General features: G+C 31.0%; 1 protein-coding gene across 2 annotated transcripts; it reads left to right on the forward strand.

The window, feature by feature from the left end:
- Positions 1–1,738: 1,738 nt before the first annotated feature.
- On the forward strand, positions 1,739–9,957 carry LOC137924035 (protein ABHD18). 2 transcript variants are annotated; one of them, XM_068767335.1, is made up of 10 exons: positions 1,739–1,952; positions 2,070–2,154; positions 2,414–2,596; positions 4,263–4,375; positions 4,639–4,777; positions 5,298–5,387; positions 6,098–6,638; positions 6,868–7,254; positions 7,859–7,994; positions 9,089–9,957. In XM_068767335.1, exons 1-10 carry the CDS (start codon positions 1,861–1,863, stop codon positions 9,153–9,155), a joined length of 1,833 nt encoding a protein of 610 aa, XP_068623436.1. In that variant the 5' UTR covers positions 1,739–1,860; the 3' UTR covers positions 9,156–9,957. The 2 variants fall into 2 exon arrangements, with proteins under 2 accessions (XP_068623436.1, XP_068623438.1); XM_068767337.1 differs by having other exon boundaries at positions 6,098–6,515.
- Positions 9,958–11,975: the final 2,018 nt, after the last annotated feature.

Here is an 11,975-nt window from a genome sequence, read left to right on the forward strand (position 1 = left end):
AAGAAAACTTTGTGACTGGCAGTTAGTGTTCGCGATTTGGAGGGATAGATCGAAGGCGGTTAACCTAAACCTGTTTTTTAACAATTATACTAAATTGGAGGAATCTCGCGGGAACGTCGGCTCGGGGCGTTAAACAGAGCTATTCCCGGATATCTGATATAGATATGGATGTAGATGCGGATGCAAATAAAAACTAACTGTGTCGCCAGTTATTGTCAATCGCTTTATAATTAGGGTATTTAGTCTCCTCATTCTGTTTAGCTTTTGTCAAGTTTATTTTAAATATCAAATAGATTCAGGCGTTACTTTGCGGAAGTCCATCCTAAGTAAGAAAAGGGCTAATATATAACTACTTCAGCTATGTAGCAGTAGTCGTGCAAACAATGCGAATTACACAACTACCACCGTTAATTCACTCAACACGTATTTCACTCCTCCACGGGGCATCCTCAGAAGTAATGTTACACCAATTAGTGCTTGGCACTAATTAGTGTATTGTTTGCCGCATGCGCATTTATCAGCGGGTTGGTGGGCGGTGCATTTCATTGCACGACTACTGCTACTTAGCGGAAGTAGCTATATATTAGTCCTTTTCTTACTTAAGTTTATTTTACTTAAGGAGACTCCGATAGACCAACAGACCAAACGCTATACTCGGGTAGGTAATGATATACACTCATAAAGAACCCCCGCCAGAGGCAGAACAGGTAATACGTGGACAAAGTTAAAACGCGAGGCTCAAGACCTGACCAAGATGACAACGCATTATGGAGACAGGAACTTAAGTCAAATAAGCCCAGTCATTTTAATCAGAAATTAATATTATATTTACTAATCAGTAATGTTTAGAAACCATTTTATATTTTTTTTTCATATATCTTAAAAAAAAAGATTGTCGCCAAGTAACGTTCAAAATTTGACAAAAAAAATTAAATACAGAAAAATTTTAATAGATGGAAAAAAAAGATATTAATTAATAAATCTAAAACTGACTCCACGTCTAATTTCATAATTGATAAAAATGAAAATAATTACTTACCACCAGGGCCACAATATCTGTATGTAAAGTTATTCTTGAGCAGGAAATTCATAGAAAATGAAGTTTAGAAGAAGGGCTTGGGGAGTAAATGGAGATTTTCTATCCTAACTAAAATGAAACATTGTTACGCAGGATGAACCCAATGGCTGTTCCAAATGCAATGCTCATTCAGAATGCTAGTTTCGAAGAAATTAGATAGCTATGTATAAACCTGCAAGAATAATATCATCAAAGGTTATTGTAATGTGGCGTATGAACGACTCTATGAGGCGATGCTTATAGACGCAATGTCCCATTGCGCTTTAGTAATAAAATATTTTAGGCGTTTCTCAAAGTACGTCGTCTGTCAACCATACGATTGTCGACAATTAAACATTAAGCAATTATGTAGCTTTAAAAGTGGTAGCTACAAACGACGAGAAATGTGATAAAGAATGTTATTATCTTTCAAGTGACATCTTTTTTAACTTTATTCAAGAAATATTTAAATGACTCTTTGTGATTATTTACACAAAGTTTACTTTCTGTCTTCTTTAAAACGTGAACATTATTAGAGTCAGCCAATAATTTTAAAACTAGTGTCACATAATGTAATCTGATCATAGTTTTCGAACGAAGTGACGTAATCAAAAACAGCTGACCGCGTGGGTTTAAAAATGTTGAACCTTTTGACAATTGACATTGACAAAATGTATTTGACATGACATCTAGTTTTAGTTTATTCTCTAAAAATGTATAAATGGCTTTAACAACGACGTAAAATTAGAAACTTTAGTTTCTTATAAATAGGATAATATAAGTATCCATCCACTGCACCCATTATGTCTGCTAGCAGACTTGACGCTGTATACCGAAGTATACTTATAACCAAATTTTTCACCAAGGGTTGGGGTAAACCAGAGAATTTACGCAGGTATGCAACAATATAAACAATTACTTTATATTCGTGCAGTACCTTGTTACCTAATACATAAAGATTGTTGTTGCATTAAATATTTAAAAAAAATGTTGAATACAAATATTCTTTTAGGTTATTCGAATTCAGAAAAGTAGTATCGAAACGTGAAGAATGCTTCAATCTAGTAGAAAGAAATTATCCTGTTACTATAACCAAGGTATTTTGCTATTTTTAACTTTGTTTCTCATCTTTGGCAGGTGTAAGTATCTATTTTAAATGGTTGACAGCACTGCTTTGTTCTGGTAATTAATGGAAAGCTTATATATTCAAATCACTATAATCTTAATATAATTTACAAAAAAAGTTACAACTCTTTCAAAACAATCTGTACCTATATCAATTTTATAAAAAGTTAATTGTAAGCAATCTATATCTAATTTTAAGTACTAAATTAACATTTATTTTTTCCATTTAAGGAACAAAATTTGTCAGACTGTAAACTCTTAGAAGGCTATTTTCTGACACCACTTGAAAGATATCTCCCGGGAATAGTTCCTAAGATTGCACAGAGAGCTCATTTTCAAGTTCTACTGCCAGTGCATTGGTCTGAACGTGACTGTAAACCGGTATGCCTCCATCTAGCTGGTACAGGTGACCATGTAAGAATAAATAACAATTTGCTTGCTCTAGTAAATGTAATTTTAAGTTGTATAAACTTTTAATATATTTGAATGATTTATAAATTATAATTCTAAAATTAGGACTCAACTAAAACTCTTGTTATTGGTTTTAAGTTTCTCTGCAAATATTATTACGTTTTCCAATTTTTGGACTTTAAAAAAAACAAGACATATAATAAAAACAATTTATTTTCTTAAATATAAAAAGCATGCATTGTTTAAAACGGTAATATTATGAACTATAACTCCTAAAATAATGAACTAGTGACAAATCTGTTTTGGAAGATACTGTCTATGTCAGTTGTGCTCATTTTTTTTCAAAAGGGACAAAAATGTGTGTAATGAGGTCATAGTCTGAAAAAAAAGCTTAATAACTTCCATGAGTTTTGCAATTATTATAAATCGAATTAAAGAATTATAAATTGATTCATTGCATATATACAACTTAAAATCAAATAAGAGCAACAACTGCATATTTTAAAGTAACTTTAAGATAATTAATTTTATTAAATTTTTAATAAGTAAATATAATAAAATTTAGTAATTTTTACAATCATTAACGTAGTATTTTGCCAGAGATTAGGTGACCTAATCACTAACAAAACAAAAAAATATTTTTTTGTTAAATCTTTTGTTTTTTTTTTTCTCACACCGTTGTTTAAGCATTGTTATTTGCAAAAGGAAATACATTTAATATTAAATTAGACAAGTCTGAAATTTCTGTTAATGAAAGACAATGCCCACTTCTCAAGTAATCCCACAATCACTGGATGACCTTCGCTGTCAAGTGTTATTGTGGCCAGCAAGAAATTCTGATTTAAACTTTAAACTATCTAAACTTGAGTATTGTGGGATCAAATAAAATGACACTTTTGAAATGGCAAACATGCATACTACAACTAAAAGTTGTTAATGGAATCTATAAAAAAAGGAAAACAGCTTGGGTACAAATTTTGGCAGAAAACATCTCAGAATGTTTGATAAATAGCAACAAATTTGGGCTTCAAGTGTATGTAGCTAAGAGAGAAAACCTTATACAATCCTTAAAAAAGAAATCTAGTCATTTTTTTATTGTTAACATCCCTTAACATTTTTTATTGTAGTTTATTTCATCATGTTTTAACGTAAGTACACTTATCTTTTAATAATTAATTGGCTCTTTATTATAATTTAAATAATAATCTTGATTCTACACCAAAAACATGCAGAGGCTTATTAGGTTTTGAGTATTATTATTTTTTCACTTTCTAACGTTTCTGCTTCTTGAAATGCACCTGGGCACAAGCAGTTATGTATCTGGGCAAAAGCTTATAATCAGAGCCATCTCTTAGATTCGAGATGCATATTAGGTGGATATAAATAAATTTGACATGTTGATTTATTATGCACTTGATAACTATTTAAATGAGAAAACCTCGAGATAAGAATACACTTATTTTCCCATTATACGATCACTAATTATAATAAAATAAATATTATTATTATTATGGTAGTGTTCCAAATAAAGCAATTTAGGAAGTTTTACACTGAATCATTTATAAAAGTATAATGTACGCCACTTAGAAAGATATTAAAACTCGTTGGCTGTTAAATGACACATTTCAGGGTCTACTTCTACATATATGGGTGTTTTTATTTTTGATAGTATTTCTGGCGACGCAGAAATCTAATGGTGAAGCCTCTGCTTAAAGAAGCGGGCATTGGAGGGATAATATTAGAAAATCCGTTTTACGGGCTGCGTAAACCCACAGATCAGATGTGAGTCCTATTCTAGAAATATTTGACACTTATATATGAAATTGTAAATAACTTTAATAAATCATAAATAATGTCCATATCGTAACTCAAATGCTGTACTTTATACAACCTGGAACCGTAGTGGAAAGATGTGGATTTAAAGAAAAAGTTTTTTTTTATTTCCGTCGCGAGTATCGAGCAATAACGACGGTTTTTGGACACGATACTAAACATATATAGAACAACAAACGATGTTTAATTAAAAATAAACAATTTATTTACAGTCGATCTTCCCTGCACAATGTTTCGGATATTTTTGTGATGGGCGGATGTCTGATATTAGAATCGTTGGTGCTTTTTCATTGGTGCGAACGAAATGGGTTAGGCCCTTTGGGAGTCACGGGTCTCTCGATGGGTGGTCATGTAAGCATCAATCCCTCCTTACTTCCCATTAAATTATATTGAATCTTTCTGTTAGCTCTTAATAATTTTTTGTCCGAACACAATTAAGCCCGAGTAAAACTTTTTTTATCTTACTTTTTTCGTTAATCTTAATTTTTTTTCTCTTTTATAATATTTACTTATTTCCTAATATAATTGTAGTTGTTTCCTAGGTAATTGGTATAAAGAACGTTCGGCATTAAATTCATCATTATAATTTGTATAAAAAAGTAAATAAAACTGGTTATTGATTCATTGTAAAATTAAACTTCGTTAGTCTATGCACATAAAGTTGAATTTGCTTATTATTTAAACCGATGTATCAAAAATATCACAAGTTTTTGGTACTAATACCTTTATCATCGAATTAAATAAATATTTACTTATAATCATGTAACTTTTTTTAAGTTGCTTTCGAAAATTTGTAGTCAAAAATATCTTTAGATGATAAAGTTTATTTGATTTTTGTTTATAAACTAATATAACAGATCAAAATGTTTAGATGGCGTCTCTAGCAGCTACTAATTGGCCCAAGCCACTGGTGCTCGTTCCATGTTTGTCATGGTCAACTGCTTCTGCCGTTTTCCTACAGGTACTTTATAGTTCTTAAAAACCTATAAATTGCCTATTATTTTTGTTAGCCGTTGGTTTTTCAATAAATAAATCCTAGCAACATCTGAATCATTGTAAGTAAATAACGGCGACTCGTATACAGGACTTTTATTTGCAATATGTTGATGGCAACACAGTTAACTTTGTTCCCTTGTATTTAAATTGTTGGTTATAGACTTCCACATCTATCCACTATACTAAACATCGTATTTTCCGCTAAATTGCACATTGACTCGCCGCACTGATTTTGTACCTCTTTGATTTTAGTATATTGTGACATATAAATATTATAAAGTCCAGCCTAAAGGACCAAATCTTTTGTGTAGTGGCATATATATGTATTTATGAATAATGATTACAAATTTTGTCGTTAAATCTTTTTTATTAGTTAAAACGTAACCTTAAATATTTACATTTTTTCTATTGTGTTTTAATGTATTTTTTTTTTGTCTTAATTACTTAAGCTATAAACAAGATTAGTTAAGACAGCGAAGTCCTCGTAAAAAGAAAGATCACTGTTTTTAAATATAAACACTAAATTTTATTTATTTGAATATATAAATGTGCACTTCGTGTATTCCTTATTTTAACACACACAATAAATCTTATTTACTATGGTAAATGGATTAAAAAAGTAATTGTACTTTTATTTTACAAGTTCCAATATTGCAACTGTTTTAAACATTGCAGGGAGTAATGTCACATTCGATAAACTGGGATCTTCTCGAGGACCAATATTTGTCAGACGGTGCCTACAGAGAAAAATTATCAAAAATGGTCACTATTGTGGACGAGGCGTTTTTAGCGGGAAAAAAATTTGCACGCACGTACTCCGAGAAAGTAGAAACAGACACGCAAACTACCGCACAAAAAGAAAAGCAAGAGAACTTGATAAACAGCTTGAAATACGATTCGAATAAAAATGTTGATATAACTTACAAGGAAACAAATGTCGACACAAACTTAATAAATAAAAATGACGATGCAAATGGAAGTAAAGTAGAATTAGGACCAAAAGTGCCTGTGAGAGTTGTCAAGTCAGAAGAAGTTTCAGAAATTGATAAACTAACCGAAGAGCTAAAAATCTTGCTGAGTGAAAAAAAAATTAGTAAGATTTTATATGATAAGCTAACTTCTAACACGGCGTTCGAGCTAGACGCGCGCGATATTGCCGAGATAAATAAATTTAATAAAAACGAGTTGAAACATCTCTTAGTGATGCTTAGAGTTGGTAAGATGACTTACTCACTAGCCTAGCTTCCTGATGTTCAGCTATTTTTATTATTTTGGCTATCGGTAACATTATAAATAATTTTTTTTTTGTAATTTTCATACTTTTTCATGGTTTTTAAACAATATTTTATTTACATCATCTCACATCCTAGGAAGTTCCGCTGACTTATAGATATAGCTATCGAGTAATAATAATTATGTATAACAGTTGTAATTGCTTATTTTAGAAGGCGAAACATCGGATGAACAAGAAAAGATTTTAAATGAATCCCTTTTCGTGAATACCGAAGCGGACATCAAGAAAAATTTAAACAACGACATATCCAACAAAGAATCTCCGCCCTTGCAGACATCTGGCTCTACAATCACAGACAGTGCTATAGCAATAGGAAAAGTTAACGAAATTGAAAAAAAGCCCGAGAAAAAATCATGGAATGAATTTACGTCCGATTTGTGGACAAGTTTGCCATTTATAAAGTCGTCAGGAAAAAAGATAGACATAAGCAAGATCCATTGGAGAGACAGAGAGGCGCTGCAGTTTATGAGAGGAATAATGGATGAGTGTACTCATTTGAGTAATTTCTCCGTGCCATATGACACTTCTTTAATTATTGGTATGTAGCAAACAGTTGAAAACCGTAACTATTTCACATTATGCTATAATAAATATTTACGCAAAGCGACAAATATTGAAAACAAAATAAAAAATTGCCATATTCAAATTTGAAATTCTATTATGTAATCATTTTATGCATAAATATTTATATATTATGAATATTACGAAATCCGTTGCTAATTTAATGAACAATTACTTCGTCGGAATAATATATAATCTGCTCCGAATAGTCAGTCCAATATCATAATTATTTTAGTACTAAGTTTTTAATAAATTATCGAAAAAAAAAGAAAAATGTCGTTTTTCTTATGAAATCATTATGATTACTAAACACAATTTTATACGTTTAAAAAATCACCGATTAGTATAAGTTATAAGTTAGTATAAGTTCATTAAAAATTATTATAATATGTATGCTGATAAAAAGACTGCGAAAGTTTCATTACACATTCTATTTCCAATAAGAATAATGTGAATCATTACTGTCCGGCCTCGCCAATCTGGTCACTGTGAACTTTGCTTTCTGATGTAGGCGTGACTAGTAGCACTCATAACGCGAAGGGACTTTAGTAATAAATGTAAATTGTGTGGGTATTTGTCAGCCGTGTGCGCCAAGCACGACGCGTATGTGCCACGCGAGGACGTGGGCCGCCTTGAGGATATCTGGCCCGGCGCGGAGGTGCGCTACGTCGACGCTGGTCACGTCTCCGCTTACATTCTACACCAGTCCGTTTTCAGGTAAAACATGAAATTTTCACTTCACGTGGTTCAAAAGTATTTGTTTTTTTTAAAGAATAATGAATTGTAATTAATGTTATGCATCTGTCTGACTGATAGACTTAATTAAAAATTAATTTACCTTAATTATATCTGTGCTCCTCCCGCTTTGTGTGATCTGAACTACCTTTTGTCGGTCTATTTCCTAAAATTTTTTCTTGGTAATTTTTAACATATTCAAACAAAATTTTATATGCTATATAAGAGCTACACTGTAAAAATGTCGATTTTTAATGACTCTACCACTATTGTGGGTGGAATTTCTTAATATCCGTAGCTTAAATCAAAATAATATTCCCACTTAGTCTCTAACCCCTTTTGTTATAAGGAAATGGTATTGAGCACAAATGTTGAAAATATATATAGAATAATAATTGACGAGTGGTAGAACAAAATAGGTTAAATCCTTTTTTTCTTTTTAAAAAAATAGCATTCACTAGAATGCCATTACATTACGTCGCCCTTTAGGTTGGTGAGGTTCAAAACTTGCTTATTTATATATTAAACAGTCTATAAATTTAAGTTTGACACAAATTATGACATTTCCATATATAACAATATTAATAAACTAAATCGGGACAAAACATGGTACATTACTTGTAAGCAGTACCTTTTCAAAATACGGTATTTTATAACAGTTGGTTCGAATTATATTTTCGTCAAATCTGCTCAGAACTTATTTTCATTTTTCACATAAGAATAGATACATAATTTAAAATCATAAGTAATATTAAAAACATACTTAACAGGCTTTTAATTATCTATTCATTAGAACTCATACATTTTTTTAATTTTATAAAGAGAAAGTAGTTGCGGGTTTTAACCTTTTAAAAAAAACGGAATTACCTTGTTTTGTTGTGTCATTCCACAATTGAAGCTGTCCGTATAAGTCTGCCAAAATTACTTTAGGCAAATATTCATGCGAATATATCGTATATTAATATTCTGCATCATGCATAAACGAGAGACTGTCCTCCATTTTAATGTAAATATATTAATTGTATGAGTTGTTTTATTTGATAAATTGATTTATTAAGAAGAATTTTTTATCACAGGGCCTGTATAAAAGAAGCTTTCGAAAGATCGAAGAAAAAATGGAAAGACGGCAAGCACATCGAATGACAATGGATAAACGAAACATAAAATATGAAATTAATTGTTCCAGCCAGTATGTTACGGGAATACAATTGTTACATTTGCTCAATGTTATAATGTAACACATTCATAGAGGTGACATAGTTACAACAAATTAAGTAATTCTCTTTAATACTTTTACCTAAATCAAGTGATTATAAATCATATTATTATAAAATAATTTCATAACTCCTACATTCAAAATTATGAATTATTATTAATTTTTAAATATTCATCGTTTGTTAATATTTTATATAAAAATGTCGTTAAAAATATCTATATTTCCTTGAAAAGCTTTGATAATAGACAAGGTAATATGCGTAGTATAATTTTAAATACAATTTTATTGTCACGTGTCTTAATACACGAAAGTTAATAATATAACAGCTTAAATTATTTATATTTTAAAATATGTTTAGATTTCTAGTCCCATATGTTAAAACATTAAAATTTAAATGTTAAGGGTGCTATATGGAACCACTAAGAATGCATATCTATAATAAAAAAGTGGATGGATGCTTACAGTTGCAATTAGACCGTGCCAACATATAAATTTAAAACCCGTATATACAAATATAAAAATATATTAGAATAGTTATAAGTAAAAAAGAATTTTGGATGGAAGTATAATTTGTTTGTGATGTGCTTGCAATAAAAAAACATCGATAATAATTTTCGGGATAAAAAAACAATGTATAAGCAAATTTGTGATAAAATGCAATAAAAATGTTGTGCGTATTTTAATGAATTGAGTTACTTTTTTTGATAAATATTAGTAATTTATTTACAGTTTCATGAGTACAAATTTGTTATTGTGTAGTTTTAGAACACGTTTTATTAATAACAGTGCTTATAGATAGATATCCATTAAACTATTTGTTGTGTATATAGATTATACTCTCTTTTGAGATGTTATTTTTATAATAAATAAAGTTTATTTTACTATTATTCACGTTTATTATTTGATACATTTTCTGTTAAATTAAATACACACTTAAAATGTATATTGTTTTTAAATTGCCAACGTTTCGTGCAATTGTAAAAATGTTTAAGAACATGGATTCCCTAAGGCATTTCGCTTTGAAATAAAGTCCATTCACGTCTTTATACGTGACCTCTTTAATGATAATACTAAGACCTCTTGAATGTACCGAGAGGGTTTTTTGATAAATTAGGTGTAACCTGTCTAAACGATTTACAGTATTTATTAGTAAGTTATCTGTACACCATGGTAAGATCGTTGGGAGACCCTGGAGGTTAACTTATTGTAAATCTATGATGAAAATATCGTCGCCTCCACCGAATTAACACGTAATAACAAGAATCAAAGTTTGCGGAAGAAACTATAAACCTATTTTCTTAAATAACTTACTGTATATTCAACCAACAAGGGTTATATACCAAAATCAAAAGTATTTTTTCTGCATTAGATTTTACTATAATTAAATTTAAAATCTTAAAAGACATTACTCTCAAAAACCTTTTTGAGAGTAATGTCTTTTAAGATGTTATTCGAGCGTAATTTTATATTGTCCGTCATCGGTAAGATTGCAATATCATATTATTCAAATGAACATTTCAGCAGCTCTTTCACCGCAATTCTTTTTTAGTTTTTCGAGTCTGATTGGTTTAGTTTGCGAGCGATTCTTTAAAATAGATTATAATTAAGACGGTACCGTTAATGTATTCATAAAAAAGTGCAAATGTAGGCGGTAATCCTATCGAACATTTTTCCAGCAAATAATATTGTACTTGCTCTTACGATTCTGTTTACGAGAATTTCGTTTCCTTCATTTTACATTTAAAAAAATCCTAATAAATTACCCGTCGATGCCGAATTTAACAAACGGAATAAGCCCGCAATACCATAATACGAGTATATTCAGTGGGAGCGACGATATATGTCCAGCGGTGGACATTTCGACTGTAGTAATGATTAAGACAATAACAGGACATTGCTTTGCGTCTACATTCTCAAGAATCATATTTTACATTCACAATGTGGTAGCTTTAAATGAATTATCAAATACTACTTTATTACAAATCGAAAAGTTGCGGAGATACTCGCCAATGCCATTTTGATTCTCCGCGTACAGCAACAACAAATTACCAATTTGTCTTAACAAACCACATCCTTAGGGTGTATAGCTATTATTTAGGTTAAGGTTATAAAATTTTCAGATGAGATTTAACAGTAATCATCATCAACACTTCAACACATCCACTGCGAGACATAGGCTTCTCATAGATTTTAAATGAACCGATTTGAAGCGGTCTGCATCCAGCGTCTTCCGTAGACCATTACGACTGACCGTCGTCCGCCTCGGGATAGTCGTCTTACGCTGATTTTGCCAGTCCGTGGTCGTGGAACTGAAGGTGCCAGCGGCCAACTCTTCTGCTCGCTATTTGGGCTTCTTCTTTTCAGCCGAAAGAGGCTCACTGCCAGGCATAGGCTTTCTTCACCAAAAATCGCCACGATGACCGATCTTACGTTGCGCGCTTCCGGCAAACATAACTATGTCGTCGGTCTACATAGTAAGGACCCCAGCCATTGCCAATTGAACTTGCCAATCCGCAAGCATGATTAAAATAACTCGTTCTAATTTAGTAAAATAAAATATGACCAATTAATTTCAGTTAATAGCTGTTTTTACCGTCGGGAATGGGACTACCCAATTCAAACTCCAATCGGTTTTGTTCATCGGATTCTTTGGTTTCCAATATCTTATATATTCTATATAAGATATCTTATGTATATAATTTCTATTTGCTTCCACTCTAAAGAATCAGTCAATTAGTTCTTTAGTG

This window comes from Battus philenor, unplaced genomic scaffold (genome assembly GCF_028537555.1).
Source record: "Battus philenor isolate CCGP_79_NKW_IND1 unplaced genomic scaffold, ilBatPhil1.0.hap1 SCAF_23, whole genome shotgun sequence".
Taxonomy (NCBI): Eukaryota; Metazoa; Arthropoda; class Insecta; order Lepidoptera; family Papilionidae; genus Battus; species Battus philenor.